Source organism: Bufo bufo, chromosome 9 (assembly GCF_905171765.1).
Source record: "Bufo bufo chromosome 9, aBufBuf1.1, whole genome shotgun sequence".
Taxonomy (NCBI): Eukaryota; Metazoa; Chordata; class Amphibia; order Anura; family Bufonidae; genus Bufo; species Bufo bufo.
In genome coordinates, this window is record NC_053397.1 from 194,013,151 (window position 1) to 194,035,711 (window position 22,561).

Consider the following 22,561-nt stretch of genomic DNA (forward strand, 5'->3'; position numbering starts at 1 on the left):
AAAGGTGTCCACAGCCTTTAAAATTAAAGAGAATTGCACAAAACACTGTCATTTTAATTGACCAACAGAAATTAAAGTTAGATTAGTCTATGGCTTTCACTTGAGGTTCAAATATTGTGTGCACCCACATGGCGTCTACATGATGCACCATTTTCTCCGCTATAAGCAAACATTCTAGAAGAAAATACTGTTCTTCTATCCTATGGCAAGTAAAAGAATATACAATTATGCATGAATCTGTGAGAAAAATTAACATGCTAAATCTTCAATATAAAATAAGAGACATCATCTCAACATCAGCATGTTTTTAAGAGTGTGTGGGGGGAAATCAAAGCACCAGAAGGAAATCCAAGCAAACACAAGGAGAACATACAAATTCCTTATGGATTTTGCCCATAGTGGGATTCAAAGCCAGGACCGAAGTGCTGCAAGCCAGATGTACTAGCCACCATGCTGTACAACACAAAAATGAAGCAGGTTATTGACAACATTAATTTAATTTCAATAATCAATTTATACTGCAAGTTTTGCCACTTTGCTTTCAACTTTTGCAATGCAAAGGTTAATTGCCCACAGCAATAACACCACAAAAAGCAATCATTTTTTTGTTTTTTTCCAGCCACAGTTGTTGGCCAGATCTTCTACAGTCGTACCATTTAGTTCTTATGTCGCACCAGGACCTGGGTGCAACTCTTACCTCTATACACCCTATAGCTATGCTCCTGCCCTGCCTTATCATTAGCTACTAATATCCTTTACAATAGAAAGTAGAACATAATCATTTTGTCTGCCCTTGAAAAGTACAACTCTAAAAATGCTGCATGGCTGCTAAATAAATTGTTAGCAAACACACAGCTTGAAAGTGAACCAGTCTAACTAATAAAAAACAAGCCAGCACGTCTGGATTTGGAGAATCAGCATCTACACAGTGTCTACTCATTTATTTCACTTTAGTTTTTCGCGATCAGTGGTATTATTGCTTCATTTACCCGCAGCTGTCGAAAATTTCTCCTGGAGGTCAATATAGTGTATGCAGCAAATATGGTTCTATTAAATCAATTGTGTCACAAAACACAGACTATGAAGAAAGTTTGGCGGACACATGAAAGCATTCGAAGCTCCCAGCTGGGCACCAATGTATTTACTGTAATTTGATAAAAGATGTTATAGATCGCAGTAGTAACATCACCATGGGTAACCTACACAAATGAACCAGAATGCTGAAACGTATTCAATTCCAATATCTCGGGTTTTGCGACAAGATGAAAGATTCTACATCCTGTGACAGCTTGAAAATATTTTCCATGGAAGCTGTGTAACTTTATGGATAAATATTGTACTAATTTAAATCCTTCTCACCGGTGTATGGATTTTATCTTTTAATTTGGCTCTTGAGCATTAGACCTTAAAATCTTAAGTTCAATTCCTTGATGACATCTGTGATAAGTTTGCCAGTGGTTCATCTGTGAACGTGTCCATGAAGGATCCGTGTTTGGCTCGTGTGTCTCTTTTTTGCCCTCCTTGTGTCATCTTTGTTTCATGGACACTAATAGACTACAAAAATTTATTTCCAGAGCATCTCCTAGCAATGATCCATGAAAACCATGGATCAAACATGTTTAGCATTTGAATGGTGTCCATGGTTTTCATAGACTATAATTTGCATGAGGCATCTGTAATCAACAAAAATAGGGCATGCTTCCGTAGTGTCACCACAGACCCATGGTCCATGGAACACCAGTGATGTGTGAATACATACAATATACACTGTACAATATACACTGCTCAAAAAAAACAAGGGAACACTTAAACAACACAATGTAACTCCAAGTCAATCACACTTCTGTGAAATCAAACTGTCCACTTAGGAAGCAACACTACAATCAATTTCACATGCTGTTGTGCAAATGGGATAGACAACAGGTGGAAATTATAGGCAATTAGCAAGACACCCCCAATAAAGGAGTGGTTCTGCAGGTGGTGATCACAGACCACTTCTCAGTTCCTATGCTTCCTGGCTCATGTTTTGGTCACTTTTGAATGCTGGCGGTGCTTTCACTCTAGTGGTAGCATGAGACGGAGTCTACAACCCACACAAGTGGCTCAGGTAGTGCAGCTTATCCAGGATGGCACATCAATGCGAGCTGTGGCAAGAAGGTCTGCTGTGTCTGTCAGCGTAGTGTCCAGAGCATGGAGGCGCTACCAGGAGACAGGCCAGTACATCAGGAGACGTGGAGGAGGCCGTAGGAGGGCAACAACCCAGCAGCAGGACCGCTACCTCCACCTTTGTGCAAGGAGGAACAGGAGGAGCACTGCCAGAGCCCTGCAAAATGACCTCCAGCAGGCCACAAATGTGCATGTGTCTGCTCAAATGGTCAGAAACAGACTCCATGAGGGTGATATGAGGGCCCGACGTCCACAGGTGGGGGTTGTGCTTACAGCCCAACACCGTGCAGGACGTTTGGCATTTGCCAGAGAACACCAAGATTGGCAAATTCGCCACTGGCGCCCTGTGCTCTTCACAGATGAAAGCAGGTTCACACTGAGCACATGTGACAGACGTGACAGAGTCTTGAGACGCCGTGGAGAACGTTCTGCTGCCTGCAACATCCTCCAGCATGACCGGTTTGTCATTGGGTCAGTAATGGTGTGGGGTGGCATTTCTTTGGAGGGCCGCACAGCCCTCCATGTGCTCGCCAGAGGTAGCCTGACTGTCATTAGGTACCGAGATAAGATCCTCAGACCCCTTGTGAGACCATATGCTGGTGCGGTTGGCCCTGGGTTCCTCCTAATGCAAGACAATGCTAGACCTCATGTGGCTGGAGTGTGTTAGCAGTTCCTGCAAGACGAAGACATTGATGCTATGGACTGGCCCGCCCGTTCCCCAGACCTGAATCCAATTGAGCACATCTGGGACATCATGTCTCGCTCTATCCACCAACGTCACGTTGCACCACAGACTGTCCAGGAGTTGGCAGAAGCTTTAGTCCAGGTCTGGGAGGAGATCCCTCAGGAGACCGTCCGCCACCTCATCAGGAGCATGCACAGGCGTTGTACGGAGGCCATACAGGCACGTGGAGGCCACACACACTACTGAGCCTCATTTTGACTTGTTTTAAGGACATTACATCAAAGTTGGATCAGCCTGTAGTGTGTTTTTCCACTTTAATTTTGAGTGTGACTCCAAATCCAGACCATTTTTTAATTTTTGTGTGATTTTGTTGTCAGCACATTCAACTATGTAAAGAACAAAGTATTTGAGAAGAATATTTAATTAATTCAGATCTAGGATGTGTTATTTTTGTGTTCCCTTTATTTTCTTGAGCAGTGTAGTAAATGGATACATGAGCGGTCCATGGAAACCACAGACAGCATATCTCCGCAATTCACTGAGGTGTGAAAGATCCTTTACATTACATAGCATGCATGGTAAGACCGATGTGATGCATATCATACTGCACTATTTTCTGAAATTTTCTAACATTTTTAATGTTCAGCAAAATTTTGGTAATATATGGTATGGTTTCAACCTGTACCAGATGTTTGGACCATTTTCCTAAGGTCATGAACATTCTTGCCATTGGATGATTCAAGGCTTTGACCCTATGGGTTCTCTATTAGCAACCCTCTACCGCCGTCTAATTGCCAAACTATTATGTGCCGCTTGGTGTGTCTACATTAATGCCAAACCAAAAATTTAAGCAAAATACATTCTGTGATTCCAACCCAATATTAAGATGAATGAACAAATGGATTAAGGTCAATGAAAATGTTGTTATTGGGCAATTCCTAGGTGATGGCTTCTGCCAGGATTTGCCAGATTCAAGAACTCTGTATGGTAGAGCATGAAGGACCCACTGGCATGTATTGTGAAATGGTAGGCACTGTGGCACTGTGTGCCACTGTACGGTGCCCCCATGATATTAAATATGGTAGAGTATGCCTCAATTTATTGTTTAATGTGTTCCAGAATGCTAACAGGGTTTTGGGATACTAAAGGATGACTCTAAATATGCAAATAGCTATATATGGAGTTAGGGTCCATTCACACATCCGCAAATGGGTCCGCATCCGTTCCGCAATATTGGGAATGGGTGTGGACCCATTCATTCTCAATTGGGCAGGAATGGATGCGGAGAGCACACTATGTGCTCTCCACATCCGCATTTCCAGAGCGCGGCCCCGAACTTCCAGGCTTCGGCTCCGAACTTCAGGGCCGCGGCTCCACAAAAAAATAGAACATGTCCTATTCTTTTCCGGACAAGAATAGGCAGTTCTGTGGGGGTGCCGGCTGGGTGTATTGCGGATCCGCAATTTGCGGATTGGTAATACACTACAGATGTGTGAATGGACCCTTAGGCAGGGGACCCCTACACAGAGCAGGAGTGGATACAGTCGGCCCACTGGGAATTCCTGGTAATGTACATTGCCAATCCACCCCTGAATATCGGTATTAATAATGAGGGCATACCCATACACCGGGTTATCGGAACCTTGGTAACCACATCCAGATTACCAATACAGGTGGGAAACACAACAATTAGCAGCAAATCGTGGGCAGTTACTATGACTTAAAATCAACTGATACACTCTTACATACTTGGGGTTACTAATTTAGTGCCTCCATGTTTCACATTAGCAACCTCATCGGCTTCAGTAATAATACTTATGTAAAGTATATGGCATCATTAATTTAGTAACCCCTCGTGCCTTACATTAGTAACCCAAATACATCTCAATTGGCTGCCTCTTATCATCCCAGGGTCAAACCGGTCCACCAGATTACCCGAAGATATCAGGCTCTGATGCAAAAGTGGGCCACACGAAGGTCCAGGAAAAAAAAAAAAAAAAAAAACATTTGGAGTTTCCTCTTGATTTGCCATTAGTGTCTATTCAAACCCTATTAGACATTATTAATGATTTAGGGGTTGGGGCCAAAGAATAATTTCCTCTGGTGGGCCCATGTAACCCTAGTCTAACACTGAATCATACCCATGGGACTCGAAATAGGCACTTATTAATGCAAAGTTAATGTGGCTACTTACCATTATACTGTGAGGCACATGGCGCTTAATTTAATAACCCCTTGTGCCTCACAACAGTAAGTAAAGTCATCCCATTAGGAATAGTGATGAGCGGTAGGTGCCATATTCGAAATCGACGAAATTAGCGAATATTCGCTAGAATATTCGTCTCTTATTCGTCGAAATCGAATATTCGTCATTATGCTAGTTATCGCGATTAATATGCGATTTAAATAATCGAGTATTGTGATTTTAACTTAAGGCAACTTTTTCTATTGGTTTGATATCTAGAATTAGCGAAGATGACGAATATGACGAATGTATTCGTCATATTCCTCAAAACGAAGATAACGAAATATTCTCCATCTTCGTTTTAGCTCAATATTCGTCAACTTCGCTAATTCTAGCAATCAAATAGGAAAGTTGACTATAGAGACAGCTGTGTTTAATTCGCTATTCGATTACTTTGCTTTTTTTTAAAATAAATAGAATAATTATAATAATTATCAAGTATTATAATTTTTCTATTTATAAAAAAAAAAAAAAAAGTAATATAATTGCATAGCGACTTAAACACAGCTGTCTCTATAGTTAACTTTCCTATTTGATTGCTAGAATTAGCGAAGTTGACGAATATGGAGCTAAAACGAAGATGGAGAATATTTCGTTATCTTCGTTTTGAGGAATATGACGAATACATTCGTCATATTCGTCATCTTCGCTAATTCTACCAAGCCGACCATAGTAAACCAGGTCTAAGTTGAAATCGCAATGCGATTACTTCAAGTTATATTAATTGCATTGCGATTTCAACTTGGCACTGCTATATTCCATATTTGTTAACTTTGTTAATTCTAGGAAGCTGACCCATTAGAAACACAGCTCTAAGTTGAAATCGCAATGCGATTGCTTCAAGTTATATTAATCGCATTGCAATTTCAACTTAATTCTCACATCCGACAGTACATTCTAGTATGGAGGCATTCCCATGGTGATGGGGACGCTCCATGAGCACGGAAGTCGGCAGAAGCGGCAACGGCACTGACTGGAGCAGCCAGGAAGTCAGGAATCCTCAGAACAGGTAAGAACTACTTTTGGGAAGTGGGAAAGAAAAAAATATAACAATAATAATAAAAAAAAAAGAATATTCGAAATAACGAATTTATAGCGCTATATTCGAAATATTCGCAAATTAGCGAAGTGCCGATATTCGCTAAAGAAATTCGCTATTCGAATATTCGCGCTCAGCACTAATTAGGAACCCCAGTTGCCTCATTTTAAACCCACATGCCTCGTTTTAGACTTACCTTGGTCAGCCAGACCTTCCCTAATAGAAGAACCAAGTAAGTGGACCCTTACAAAAAAGTACTTCTGTACACCTACTCTCGACTAATATATCTCTGATTAAGGTAATTTTACTCTACAGCAGGGAGTGTCACCTTTTGGATGGGTTTTCCAATCACTGCAGAAACTGGACAATTCTTCAGGTCTTCATGGGAAGAAGCAGCCTGAGAAGCCCACTGATCACTGTATCCCTGTGATGTGACCTCATCACAATCAGCAGACATTTCTATTCTGTCATCAAGAAACTCGCCACCTTCATTGGGTACATAACAAAGACTCGGATTTCCTGCCAATACAAAGCACCATGTAAATAATTGCAGTTAGCACTTACAAAATGTTTGTCTGCAAGTACGCACAGTGCTCACCTCTGCAAATAAAATTTTCTTCCAGTTGACACTTTTGAGAACAGCCATCACCATTTTGCAGCGCGCCATCATCACATTCTTCTCCAAGCTCCCTAAAGTCATAATATGGACAAAAACAGAAATTATGAGACAGTCTGTAAGGGGGGGATTTGACAGGGACTGATTAACCACACACACACAGACTATTCCCTTGAACTGAGATACAACAGTGAAGTAATTGGCGGCTAATGACATGTCATGCCATGTTATGGTGTGCATACTGAATGTACTGCTGCTTTGCATTTTTAATGTAGATACTGTGCCTTTTATTATATGTAACGTAGAGTATTAGGTAAAAAAATAGGCTGTGCTTTATCCTGTTTACATGTAATTCAATGTCTGTTGTAGTACCACTCACTCCGGACACTAGGTGTCACTCTGTCATTGTATATAAGGATTTCCAGCAGAGAGTATTTTATGTAGCTGAAGCCACATGAAGTGAGAGTTTGGTTGTATCCTTGGTTCGGAGGCCAGGGCATGTGCAGCTGAGGAGACTAAACTATGAGGAGACTATACCCGAGTCTGAATACATGCCCAGCTGAAATAGCCCATGAGTGACTGTATCGACTGTAGAAAGAGACACGCAATGGCCTTGTAGAGTGAATAGTAGAGTGACGTGTCTATAGCTTTGTACAATGGTACTTTGATAGCCCTGACGGCAACAGGGAAGCAGTGACCTTGTGTCTTCTGTAAATAGTTGAACCCCCATCCTGAACTGGACTGCTGTGAGCTTGTGTCTGCCAGGGGGAGAGTGCTTAATGACCAGAGGTGACCCGTGTGGTGGGAGGAATTCAAGATACCCCTTCATCCAAGTGTTTAACTAAAGCCTGCAGAGCCATAGTGCACCTGTCCTGAGCTAGTGAGCAGTGAGAAGCATCTGTGATTGAGTTGAGCCTGCTAAGAAGAGTAGTGATCAAAGATCAGCCTATGCTGTGGATCTGATCTTGACTGCTGTCAATATTTAGGACTTTTAGTGTGAGCGCTCACTTCAGGAGAAGAGACTGCACTAGGTGGACCATGTCCAGCCTATAGACTGTAACTTGGGTAGGCCTCAGCCAGATACCCTGAATTTAGTTGGTAACCATAGACTGACCCAGCCAGCCCTGCCACCAAGTGGGGTATGGTCATATGTCACACACATAGACCATACCCCATAGAGGCCCCATAAATATAGGAGTTAATTTTCCCCTTTGGCATATATTAATTGTAAACTATAGGGGGAACTTATGATGAGGGCAATATTTGGAGTCAGTTTTCGTTGAGTCTTCCTTGGGCGGTGAATGTTGTTTGTTAAATTTGGCCCATCTTTAATAACCTAACACTTTCGTCTAGAAATACTGAGTGGCTTTGGGGCCTTTTTGTGTGACTTTCTAAAAAAGTCCAAGTCAATAAGTCATTAAGGGAGAGTTCACATCTTCGTTTCATTTTCTGTTCTTTTGATCCATCAGGACAGAAAAAAACCAAAACAGTATCCTGTAAAAAAAAAACGGATCCTATGCATCAGTTATGCATATTTGGCACCCATTTGGGTCAGTTCCATCTCAGATCAGTTTTTTAGATGGAAAAAAAGTACTGCATGCAGGACTTTTTTTTTTACGTCTAACATAACGGATCTCTGACGGAAATAGGCCAACGGGTGCCAAATGTGCATAACTGATGCATAAGATCAGTTTTTGTTTTTACAGGATACTGTTTTTTTTTTTTCTGTCCTTTTGATGGATCAAAAGAATGGAAAATGAAATGGAGATGTGAACTCTCCCTAACATAGCTAAGGGGTAATCATGCCCACTTTTCCGCCCACTTTTAATCCCACTTTTCAAAACTGGAGTGAATGGTGTAAAAATTCAAAACATCATAAACATTTTGGACAAGTGACCTCAAAACGTCACAAAAGCCCTATTTTGAGACTTTTTGAAGACAGAATTCTGGCATATGTTTATTGAGGCATTTATAGACATACAGTAACATAAATTCTGCCAGTAAAACAGCAATGAAGGAAGGTCAGGCCACTACATCCTTTATTGTCATGCTACATTTTAATGGTGCCTAATAATTGAAGAGAATGCGAAAGGTTTGGCTGCTCTTCAATGCCAAGAGGTAAATGACTTGCAGAAGGATTAGACAAATATGAATAGGTGTGCAGCTCTACTGCAATGAATCTGCTAAAAACCTTTTTATTAATTGCCTGCTTAAAATACTAATATAGTTACAATAAAAAAAACTGTCTGCATATTTTATGTATTAGAATGTACATGATAAATTGGTTGCAGTCATGATCTCTAAATTATACTCAGAGCCGGAAAGGTTAAACAAAATTTTTAGGAACAAACGTTTTGCTGGAATTTTTTAAAAATATATTCCTAGAGTAAGACCACACAGCACGATTGTGTGTAGTTCGGGGCATGGCCACCTTTGGTTTACAGTGAAGTTTTTATTAGTTAAATAAGAGGCAGCTGTGGCCTAAGAAGCAGCAGAGATCTAATTGGCCACACGGTACTCAACCACAGCCAGCCAGACCCCAAACAGCTCACGAACTGAGCCATGTGGCTGTACCCTTACAGCTCAGCCCTAGAGCAGAGGTATGTATATGGAGCTGTATTATTGTTTGCGCATACACGTCTTAAAACCAGTCAGGTTATAATAAAACTACTTACTCATTAACATCGCCATCTCCACAAAATGAAGCCCCATGTATGTGTGTCAGTGCAGGAGAAGGCTCTCCTGTTGAGGTCTCGCCGACCACATGGACCTGGTATTGATATTTATGACCCAGTTTCACTTCCCTGGAAAGAAGACAGGAACATGTTGGTTAACAGAAAGACATTGCTTTAAAAGGTTATATACACCTTTGTGGGCAGTTTATTTTACTATTGCATTATACTCATTTTGAGCTAAAAATGGTCTTTATAAAAAATATGGAGCCCTTTTTCCTGTACAGAGCTGTGATGCTCTAGTAGCAGCCTCTGGATGTTCTCTCTTTTTCGTCAGTTGGGGAGCTGACAGGCTCCTTATCTCAGTTCTCTGACATTATAAACACTTATTATAGCTCAGTTCTCATCTTATTAATAAAAATATGGCTTAGGCTACGTTCACATCACCGTTCATCCTTTCCGTTCTCCTGCTCTGTTTAGGACGGAAAAGGCACATAACTGAGCCTAACGGAGCCCTTAGGACCCCATAGGCTATAATGGGGTCCATTTGTTTCCGCTCAGAAGATGATTTTGAAACAGAGACAAAAGTCCTGCATGCACAACTTTTGTCTCCACTCCAAAATCATCTTCTGAGCGGAAACATAACGGACCCCATTATGGTCTATGGGGTCCTTAGGCTCGGTTCGGCTCAGTTATGTGCCTTCTCCGTCCTTTCCGTTTCCGTTTAGGAGCAGGAGAACGGAAAGGCTGAACGGTGATGTGAACGAAGCCTTAAATAAGTGTTTATGACCTTATAGTAGTTTAGAGATAAAGTTTATTAGATGAACGGCACAAAGTGAAAAGTACCACTCACACAGTTACAAAAACTATTAAACTTTTGTGACAGAACAGCTCAATATTTTTAATAAAGGCCAATTGAAAATATGATTTTTAGCCAAAAATTTGTAAAATTCAATCAAAAACTAAAATTGCCTTCAAAGGTGTACATAGTTTTTAAGGAACATCATGCCAAAATTCAATTAATCTAATAACCAAACTCCAAAACATCCAAAGGCTCTGTTCTCATCATGTTTGCCTTCAAACAGAGGTTTATCTCGGAAGCATTTTTCAACATGCCTCTGATGGAAATCAGAGATGTATGCCACTGTCCAGTCATACGGTGGAATGCATCACCTATAGACTCTCATAGCAAAATAAATCATCCAAGTAAAAGATTCTAAGGGCTCTTCCTCCATCCATACAGAACATTTACATGTCCACTTTAGGTCATATTATCAAGATCTAACAGGTTATGTTCAACCTATAAGAACCCTAGACCTAAGTGTCCGGTTTCAACATCACCTCCAAATATGGTTGTCTTCTACTGGATCTTTGGGACCCTTCATTGTGCACCGACTAGACAGACAGAGGATCCTCTGGTGGCCTAATTTCAGCCTGGCCATTAGAGATGAGCGATGTGCATTTTTTGTAAGTAGCGGGTGCAATAGTGCCGCTCCCTGTCATTGTACCCCTCAGATGCTGTGTTCATACATTATCGCGGCATCTGAGTGTAAAAACAGTGTAAAATTAACATTGAAAAAATGTTTTTATCAAACTTACCACCTCCATTTGCTGACATCTTGCTTGAAGATCTGGTGCATAATCTCACACGGCGCGAGATTATGTCATCATGCCGGCCGGCGCGGTGATGTTATTCATCACTGCGCACGGGATTTGGGCCGAGATATTCAATCAAGATGGCGGCTGGCGGCCCGTCGCGAGCAAATGGAGGAGGTATGTTTTTTTTGTTTTTTACACTATTTCAGGTTAAATTGATTTGCTAACACAAAGCACGAGGAAATTCGGCTTCCAGATGAATCAACTTTATCCTTAAATTCGGATCGAATTCCACTTCGTGGGATTTGATTCGCTCATCTCTACTGGCCATGAGAGTTCCAGCTTGTCACGGTTTCCAAGCCAAGCAGTTTGCAGTAATTTGTTCACAGAATACTGACTACCATAATTGTCAGCCTGCATCCTACTGATGGATAAGGATCTGAACTGCGTCTACTAAAGGCGGCCATACTGTACTTTAGAGATTCCAAATGGTCATTTACTGAATGACTTGTCGTAAATCGTTAGTGTTGTGATGGCTAACGTTTGGGGCAACAATCTGCTGTGATCTGTGGCTTAGTCTATGACAACAATGTCATAGACTAAGCCACAGATCACTGCATAGATCGATTTGTGAATTTAGTTTTAACTCATGACATAGTTGAAAGGAAATTCACGGGAACTGATTGATCTCTGATGTGATCTTTGGCTTAGTCTAGGCTACAACTGATGGGATGAAGATCTGTTGTTTGGCATGAATAACCTTTCAGCTACAGGAACCAAATGAAAAAATCCAACATAACAGATCCACTTTTTGACAGATCCACTTTTTGACAGATATCTGCCATTGGTCAGCATATGTCAAACACATTCATGTCATGAAAAGGCGCCAATAATTGGAAAAAGAATTGTCTAACTTGGCCTTTTCTGACACCCAAAATCTCTAGGGTATGGTCAGTTTAACAAACTCACATCTAAAATGAGTGGTTCCCATTTTACCACCACATCAGAGAACTGATATTTATGCAACCTATTCCTGTAGGTTCCCTACAAGTGAACCTTAACTTTAAGCTTCGTTAAAAGTCGACCCACTGACATATATTTTCATTAACTTCCAAAAGGTGTCTTATTGAGCTCTGTTTTAGGAGATACAATCTGCAGTCTGCAGCTCGAACATTATTTAGCAATAAATGCAATCACTAGTTTAAAGTGAAATCAATCACAACATTTATTTTAAAAAATATACCACCCACATTCCGTATGGTTCATTAGTTTCAAGGATAATGACTTATTATCTTCATCACAGATCCCCACCCACTGTGTCCTACACTATTCCTCACTCACAGACGCATTAGTCACTCACATCAGTCTGATAATGGGCTGGCATTTATCACTGTTATATGTTCTACATTTCGTACAGTGTCTGATGTGCTAACCCTCAGTGGCTGAGGATGTCTTTGGTCAGACCCCTAATGCAACCATCCTTCATACCTGTTCATATATGGATGTACAGCAGATCAAGTAGATAAAACTGTGCCCAAAATGAAATAATGAACAGCAGCATGAACTATTTTAGCTAAATCAACAAAAGGGCAGAGTATTTCAGCTCAGATCAACTTTGCCTGCCTGTGCATTACATTTGAAGTAGGAGAGGCAAGTCTAACAGGAATCTCAAATGCCCAGTGGCAACATGAGCAAAGAAAATGGTGGCCAACGTGAAAAATTAAACTAGAGGTGGGATAGATCATATGCAGGCATGAATATTCCCAAAAATTTGAATCTACAAGAATAGAGTTGTCACTGCTATATGTTTATTTTTACATAGAGGGTGGGATCCCATAGCAAGAATAAAAATGAGGCCCCGCTTAGGTGCGGCTTGACTCGGTTTGGGTACATTAGCCACTGGTTCCTTGTTTTCTAACATTGTGGTACCTGTTCAGACTGCACGTCTATGTCCAGTTTTCACCATCCATACATATGAGGATAAGATCACTCAGGAACATTCCTCCTCTTTTCAAGATATTTGCCTGCACATACCAACTTGGGGAGGCCAAAAGGATACTCTTTTGGCCTCTGCTGGGTCAAAGGAGACCTATGGCTACATTTGGCATATATGCAGGGAGCTTCCCCAGTGTATGTGTCGAACACGTCCACATAACGATCTAAGTCTATGGTACATATGTCCTTATGTACATATGTCCTGTTATGTCTGTACTGTGCAGGCAAAAACCTGATAAAAATATGGTAGCAATAGTAATTGTTTCCTTACATGTCAACAAGACCCAACTCATTATACTCGTCTTCTCTTAGTATGTAGTGCATACCGTATTCCTCCTTACAAATTCAAATAATTTATATTTAAGAGATAAGTTCTACTCACCTGTCCGTGAAGGCGAGCTGGGTTTGGATCTGTCTAACTTGGGACTCTCTTGGGAAAGGAGGGTTTCTGACTATTTTGTATTTCACAGGTCTGCAGGATGAACAAAGAGGATCATGAGGCATGGACACAAGGAGGACTGCATCTATGTCCATTCTTGCATCAAATGTATATACACGGACTCTTGAAACTTTTTGATCAGTGGTCAGTCTAATGGTCAATGGAGTATCACAAAAGGCTTCCATAGTACCCAGGTGTAAAGATTCATTTTGTTCTGTTACCAATTCAATGTCTGAGAGGGGGTTGGGTAAGTTAGGGGAGAGGTACGTTATCCATATGGTGAGGGCCTGAGGTCGAACAGGTTTTAAGAAATGGAGCTCCAGCATACATCCATCAGGCTCAGTACAGGGAACTGACATATTGGTAAGCAAATGAATTTCGGGACTCCATGCCTGTAGGCTTGGCTGGCAAGGCTGGTCCACATCAGGAGGGCCTGGACAAAAAATACAAAATTCTGTGAACATAAGTCTCTTATTTAAACATCTCAGACCCATAGTATGCACATTGGACTTTTTAGCTGATCTAAACTAATATTTGAAATAATTTACCATTCATTTGAGAAGGAACCTTGGTACAGAAGAACTGAGTCAAAGATATCTACCAAACTCATTATTTCTTTTACCCTCATTACTCTGCAATCCATTTGTCAGATTTAGCTGCATTTATCACTTGGAGATACCTTCAGAATGCAAACACACTGGTGGCACATGGACTGTAGACAATTTTCATATAAAAAGTAAAAGGTGCTCATTGTCTTCCAGGTTTATGTCGATGATGGTCAATTCTGAGAGGTCTAACTGACTTTTGTAAACCCACAATATGGCCAACTATGCTGTGAAAAGAAACATGCATTCACTACCCCAAGGTTACTTCCCATCAGAGTTGATGTAGCCCTGACTGTAAGGGGCAAGGCAGCACACTGGCTACAGTGGGTTTTAACCTCTTAACTACAAGACCACCAGGGATGTTATCATTAACCTATTCATTGCCCAAGACCACCATGGGTACTACCATTTGTTCTTTCACTTCCATTAGACCACCAGGGATTCTGTCTTTAGCTTGAAAATAAATTAAAACTATCTGGCCATTTTCTAGAGAGACAGAATTTTTATTTTTTTTACTTTAAACATGATAAGTCGTAGGTATGTTGACAGAAGTGGGTCCACGCGCTGTTTTTGCACAGCCATTCTATGTACTTTGCTTGACCCCAGTCCTCAAGTTTTGGATCAGAGGCAAGCTGCCTTATATATCTATATTGAACCCTATCTCACCAGTATTAAACTAAGAATAACAGTCATCCTCTAAATGAGCTACAATAGAGGATCAAAGCAGCATGAAATACCAGAATACTAACAAATGTGATATTTAATGGAAATTTTATTGGGAATCAAGTATACTGGTCTGCATGCCACCCAATGAGTCAGGATTCCTCGAAATCTATCCCATTAAATTTAACAGAATATTATTCCCTTGTTTTTATTGAGGTATGGGAAAACCTTTAGCCCTCAAAGTATTCCATTTGGTGACTTGGAGATATAACCTAACAGTTTTCATAAGATGTATAAAGGATATAGTACCTTGGGTAATCCCCTAAGTCCTTGGTATGAAATATTAGAACACTCTTTACTCAGGAAAAAAACAAGTAAAGTAAGATTGAACCAAGAGCCAAAAAGGGTCTTTTTACATCTGTTTGAAAATAATCTGCTGCTACTTATAAATAATGTTTTTGTATGGTTTAATCACCCTGCATGAGTGGCAAGCAACAAGATAAGTTGATGACCACTATAAATGAGGTGGACCAATGCTTCTACAGTTGGCAGACCACAGTGTCATTACGGCTTCTGGTTGTCAACAATTTCTATCCTAAAACAAAGGCCAGAAAGTTGAGATAGTTTATAATGGCCCATAACTTAATGTACAGTTTTAGTAGGAGGCTGAAATCAATTCTTATGTAAGAACCATCTGTTCCTTCTTATTTGTTTTAACAATGTGACACCTCCAAGGCTAAACTCTCTTCTCTACACACTACTATATACTGCTACACATTTGGTTGTTCATGAAATTACCCCCAAAATAAATTATGGAGTTGGGTAACAGTGGGTCAAAATGACTTACTGTAAGTAAGATGTTAGAATTCACAATTTTTTTATGCTTCCCTACATTGGTATGATGAATTCTATTCAGAGAAGATCTTACTATGACTGTATAGACACATATTTAGAACTGGAAATGTGGCATAGTAAAAGTGTGCAGAATACATACCCACTGCCTCTTCTGGAGTCCAGTACCCAGAAATGTCACAGGTACGTGGCGAAATGGCATGATGTGCATATTGTAAGAAAGATCCATCGACTGTGCAAAACTCACAAATAGATCTTGAGTCCCTGTAAATAATAGAAATTCTCCATCAAGTAAAGTGTAAGGAATGGAGATCTTGAAAAAGGCTAAAACTAGATCTTTATGGCACTAAAATTAGGCCACTAAATGAAATCCTTATTTCCATTATTCATTATTCCTGTTCAAAGTTGGGACAATTGAACAGGATTTGGTAGGTGACTATCATTGTGCCTCCTGTTGTAGCATATAGGCAGATCATGTTGCTGTCTTTGGAAGAACCCAATGGAGAGAGAATACCCAGCCTTGGTTGGTCCCATTGCCTTTGCTATTGATAGTAAGAACTTGTGTAGGTCTCCTTTCTCAAAGTGAACTGCATTGATACATGGTTGGGACTTCGCCCAGAGTTCATGAAAAGGCTAAGTAGGCAACAAAAACCATAATTGTCCTGGGTGACAAAACCTATAATGGAGAGCCTACTTTGATCATTGCTATTGGGTCCCTGTTCATTCTGTGACCATCAATGTATTTTGGAACATCTTTGTTGCCATGCTCCCCATTCATTCAAATACTTGGGCCTCACTAATGCCATTAAGCGGGATTTTTGCCATAATTGTAAGAGATCCAAAAAGGAATAGTAGCCTTCCTCTAGTGATATATCATAAATGAATCTGTCATACAGGTTATCTTTCTATACAAATAATTTTCACTTTGTCCTGCTACCTCTTTCTATATTCTAGGCCATTATTTTGCCCAAGCCGTGCCAACCATGATTTAATGCATACTGAATGACTGTGCATTTTATTATGTACTTTGTGTTAATGTGAAGTGCAATGAATTACACTGTAGTAAAATGCCTTGAAACTAATACAAATACAAAGAAAACTTGTCTAAAACCGAGGTTATGTAATACAATGTATCACATATAAGGTGATAAGTAAATACAGCTATCATACTGAAAATTACCCATGGACAATGCAAGATTGCTGACAGCTGGAGAAGAATTACCATACCACTGGCAAGAGGCTTATGTAGAATTTCAGTTACCTTTCATACAGTTCTCCACTTACAGGAGGCATCCACTGAATGGTGAGAAAGTCTGGACCCTGTTTAATTACTTTTGGGGCCAAAGGAACAGGTGAAGGCTTGGGCGACCTAGTCCATCCTGGATATTTGAGATCAAGGTAACAGCGCATGCGGGCTACCTGATTTGGAGTAAAGCTGTTGGCACAATCATCATCTGATATTGAAAATAGAAGAGATAAGGAAGTTACACAGCCAGTATTACCATAAGTCTAAATTCTAGAATTAACTTTACATTTTGCAGAACATTTAAAACAATAACCAACAAATCTTAACACAATTCTGTTTAATCTGTTGAACTGCACTGTGTCTATAAGCCAAAGGTTTGCTGAATCATACTAGGTCTCATTTATGGAATGTAGTGAAGGCAAAAAGTGGAGATAAAAAAACCCAATTAGATCCCAGGGTAAAACATATTTTCTAAATTTTTAATTTGATGAACCATCTACTTTCAAGAGCTTACAAGCAGGATTCCATGGGTGAGCTGAATACATCTCTATGTAAGTGCAAGAGGATGCACCATGGTCAACAAAGTTTCTGCCCACCCTATAGTTATATTAATATACATGTAATATGTGTAATGAACCAGCGGGTATGTACCCACTGTGCCACTGACTGGCAATACTTAGGAGGGGCGTAACTAAGCAACACCAGGTCTTCACTAGCGCCTCTGGTGGTGAGGATAGACTTGAGCCACGGTAGTGCCAGGGGCTACTCCAGAGCGTAAACCGAGTCAGTGGCAGCTGGTACAGCAGACCAGAAGATACCAACAATGGTACCAGCAGACCGGAAGATACCAACAAAGGTACCAGCAGAGACAGACAGCGATACAGATACAGATGCAGGTACAGACAGGCAAGGTATAACAAAGGCAGAAGCAGTTACCTGCGCCACAAGCGATAGAAACTAAGCGGCCCCATGCAGAGCTGCACACGGATGGTGGTTCCCCCTCCGGGGAAGCCAGGGACCCCCTTCCAGAGGCTCTCAGATGCAGATAAGCTCTGCTAGGCTCTACAGGAATACAGACATGACAACGGATGCAGTTAAGCACTGCTAGGCTAGCAAGGAACAAATAACAAAATACAGGGCAGATACAGACAGAACGGGACATGGCAAAACAAGGAACAGAATACAACAATGAAAACTTAGGGGGAACCATATAAACGGACAGATAGAAAGACCCCTTGGGTCAGCAACAAGGAACAACACCAAGAACGGAACAGGATAAACTGATAGACAGAACAACTAAACCAGAAATGACCCCAGGAACAGGACACACAGGGAGAAATAGGTGCTGAACAAGTCCACCTGCAAAACCACACCCAGGCACAGCAGACAGGGGAGTTAACCCCATCAGCACCAGAGCTCAGAACAGGACACACAAGAACAGAACCTGGCATTGCCCATGGCAACCGGCATACACGGGATACAGAAATGGGCATTGCCCATGGCAACAAGGAACACTGAACAGAACTACAGTCACAGTCAATGGGGTACACACATACACAGGCATGTTCACACCAGAAACTGCAGCCAGCACGCAGCCAAAAGCAACCAGCCTGCAAGGAATCACCTGCAGCAAGTACGCAAAAGGCGTGCAGGCAGCCTGCACAGCAACACACGGCACGGTGAACTGCACCATGACAATATGTGGCATTCATACCCTTCAGGTGCTAGACCTGACACAAACCTCCTGTTGGTAGTTGCTAGGGTGACAACCAGCACACCATTCTGTTTAACAGTTCACAAGAGGCAATGTCAATTTCAGGGACCATTGCCTGGGAATCTTGTGCTGATATCACAAGCATTGCACCTCTCTTTGGGAGGGATTTAGAAGGTGTCTAGATATGTCCATGTTTTGGCACCTTAGGGAAGAGAAGTTTTAGTATGATGTAACATTATGTGACAGGTCTGGCTCCTGCAGAAAAAATGTGTAAGTTTGGACAGCTGCCATAGTACGGCCTCACAGATTGTAGAGAACATTTCAGACATCGAGGTGGTGCTGCTGAAACAAAGCATTCCTTAGAATCTAACACCTGAGATACTTAGTTCTGTGTGTGGAATCCGCTGCGTGAAAGAATGCCAAATCCCACTCCGGACAGCAGAGACATGATAATTCGCGTGAAAGAGCCCTTATTGTGTAAAATTACAGCGTATTTTGGAACCAGACCGCTTCCATCATCAGGTAATACCAGATGTATTACCTGACAAAGGAACAGGTCCAGTTCCAAAATGTGTTGTAATTTTGCAGCATGCAGGACAGTGTGCAGCAGCTGGGAGCATTCCTTTACTTTTGTGTGACAAGATGTCCTATGAATAACCATATAAAGTGAGCGGGTATAGACTGTGCCCATGCCTACGTTGGCATCAACTCTAGCATGTCATTTCAAGTTTGATTCATTGGCCATTCTGTCCATCACAGAACAAATCTCATGTCATTTGATTTGCTAATCGGTGTGCCTATCTTGCCTTTAATCTCAGTATGTTGTTTCCTGCTTGGAGGTATTTATTGCAGAAGTTTTTATACTGTTTTATCTGCTTGAGAAATATAACCACACGCTACTGGAACAAATTGCACTGTTATCTATTTATTTATCTCCTCATGCACATAGCTTTAATTGTTTTATGTTTGTTTGTTTTTCGCTAACACAGAAGCGCTCTTTTTTATCAGCTTTTTTACCCTCATTATCTCTGCATTTGTTGGTGGGATTCGACTGAATTTCAAGGAGTGGAGCGGCAGCTGTCCCCGGTTTGAAGCTACATGTGTTGTCTGAAGTTGTGCCCAGGGATGCAAAACCCTTTCTGGTAAGCCTCTACGCTTGTGGTGTGGATACCATAATTTTGTTGGGTTTCACACAGGGGAGTACCCTTGTATCCTTTTATAGGAAACATGGTGCATCGCGGTGGCTCAGTGTTTAGCACTGGTGCCTTGCCGCACTGAGGTCCAAGGTTTGAATCCGACCAAGGGCATGGAGTTTGTCTGTTCTCTCTGTATTTGCAAGGGTTTCCTCCGGGCACTCCCACACTCTAAAATACATACTGATAGGGAACTTAGATTGTGAGCCCCATTGGGGACAGTGAGATGCTAATGTCTGTAAAGTGCTAGAATCAGGGCCGTCTGTATAGTGGGGTGCTGTATAGTGTGGGGGCCTTTATACTGTGGGGGGCTGTTTAGTGTGGGGGCCTGTATACTGTGGGGGCCTGTATACTGTGGGGGGCCTGTATACTGGGGGGGCCTGTATACTGGGGGGGTTTGTATACTGTGGGGGGGCTGTATACTGTGGGGGCCTGTATACTATGGGGGGCTGTATAGTGTGGGGGGCTGTATACTGTATATTGTGGAATTCTATACTGCTGTACTGTATACTGTGGGGGGCTGTATACTGTGGGGGGGCTGTATACTGTATATTGTGGAGTGCTATACTGCTGTACTGTATAGCACTCCACAATATACAGTATACAGCCCCCCCACAGTATACAGCCCCCACAGTATACAGTACAGCAGTATAGCATTCCACAATATACAGTATACAGCCCCCACACTATACAGCCCCCCACAGTATACAGGCCCCTACAGTATACAGCCCCCCACACTATACAGCCCCCCACAGTATACAGCCCCCCACACTTTACAGCCCCCCACAGTATACAGGCCCCGACACTATACAGCCCACCACAGTATACAGCCCCCCACACTATACAGCCCCCCATAGTATACAGGCCCCAACAGTATACAGCCCCCCACAGTACACAGGCCCCCCCAGTATACAGGCCCCCACAGTATACAGCCCCCCACAGTATACAGGCCCCCACAGTATACAGGCCCCCACACTATACAGCCCCCCACAGTATACAGGCCCCCACAGTATACAGCCCCCCACAGTATAAAGGCCCCCACACTATACAGCACACCACTATACAGTAGTTTACAGTATATTAGCATAACAGCCCCTGTCACCTTTTTCTGATGTAATCTTCACAAAAAAAAGCTCCACAGTTAAGGCAAACTTCTGCCACAACACTCCTGGTAGGACCTTGATGACCCCATAGCCATATGACCAGTAATATTGCTAGGTTACTGGTCACATGGTGATGATGTCATCTAAGGTCCTAGAGAATCACAGCTCACAGTACGCTGCCTGGAGTGCCGGCAGGCATGGCATGGCAGCACCCCCTGTGTAGCTGACAGCCTGGCCCCCTGGATCCCGCCTTCCCACACCTTAGCAGGCAATCACGCCCTCCATCACAACACACACACAAAAAATCCACACATCTGGTAGAGTACAGTGAATGACTGTAAATACTTCCAGTTCTGAAGACTCCAGCGGCTCAGGATCAGTGCTCTGGGCAGCTGGGCTCAGGCTGGAAGTGGGCACCGCTCTGCAGGAAGGAGACCGGGTCTCGGCTCACCCTAGTGTTACAGTGCACCCTAGCACCCCACAGTATGCAGTATAGCACCCTATAGTATACAGCAACCCACGGTATGCAGTATAGCACCCTATAGTATACAGCACCACACAGTATGCAGTATAGCACCCCACACTATACAGTACCCCACATTATATAGTAGAGCAGTATAGCAGCCCACAGTATACAGCACCCCACAGTATACAACACCTCACAGTATACAGTACAGCAGTATAGAACTCCAAAATATACAGCACCTACAGTATACAGTATACAGCCCCCCACAGTATACAGTACAGCAGTATAGAACTCCACAATATACAGTATACAGCCCCCCCACAGTATATAGCCCCCCACAGTATACAGTACAGCAGTATAGAATTCCACAATATACAGTATACAGCCCCCCACACTATACAGCCCCCCACAGTATTCAGCCCCCCACACTATACAGCCCCCCACAGTATACAGGCCCCCACAGTATACAGGCCTCCACAGTATACAGGCCCCCCACAGTATACAGGCCCCCACAGTATACAGGCCCCCACACTATACAGCACCGCACTATACAGTAGTTTACAGTATATTAGCATAACAGCCCCTGTCACCTTTTTCTGATGTAATCTTCACAAAAAAAGCTCCACAGTTAAGGCAAACTTCTGTCACAACACTCCTGGTAGGACCTTGATGACCCCATAGCCATGTGACCAGTAATATTGCTAGGTTACTGGTCACATGGTGATGATGTCATCTAAGGTCCTAGAAAATCACAGCTCACAGTACGCTGCCTGGAGTGCCGGCAGGCATGCCATGGCGGCACCCCCTGTGTAGCTGACAGCCTGACACCCGGGGCAGTGGCTAGCAGGGCTCAAGAGGCAGCTGCCTTGGGTCCCCCAGGAGCAACTGGGCCCGGGGAAGCTGCCCCTTTTGCCCCTTGGTAAAGACGGCCCTGGCTAGAATAGATGGGGACTGGGTGAATGACACATGCAAATTTATTGTCCCATCAAAACTCCATCCTAGAGAAAAAGTAGTGCCAAACATGTGAATTAGAGACTGTTGTTTCCAGATGGTAATGGTTCCTATGTAGACTTTGCACAGAACTGGGCCACCATGTATGGTCTGGGAATCCCTTCCCAACAGATGCAGTCCATGGGCGACTTGCCAAATCCCATCAGAGGGCATTTGGTCCTCTTGACATGGAGAAATTAAGGACTGAAATGTTATTGTTATTGTGAGAACAGTTGCTGATCAGTGAATGCTTGTCCAAGAGAGGAAAGACCCATA

At 42.3% G+C, this 22,561-nt stretch overlaps 1 protein-coding gene across 2 annotated transcripts in view; it reads right to left on the minus strand.

Annotated features, from left to right (window-relative positions):
- The window catches only part of PAPPA2 (pappalysin 2), a 203,653-nt gene that overhangs the window by 106,477 nt on the left and 74,615 nt on the right, over positions 1-22,561 (minus strand). For both annotated transcript variants that reach the window (XM_040408294.1, XM_040408293.1), the window contains exons 6-11: positions 16,835-17,027; positions 15,716-15,837; positions 13,397-13,886; positions 9,427-9,555; positions 6,734-6,825; positions 6,464-6,654 (exon numbers count right to left, since the gene is read on the minus strand). In XM_040408294.1, the coding sequence (XP_040264228.1) occupies positions 6,464-6,654; positions 6,734-6,825; positions 9,427-9,555; positions 13,397-13,886; positions 15,716-15,837; positions 16,835-17,027 (1,217 nt within the window). The remainder of the gene's footprint in view (positions 1-6,463; positions 6,655-6,733; positions 6,826-9,426; positions 9,556-13,396; positions 13,887-15,715; positions 15,838-16,834; positions 17,028-22,561) is intronic.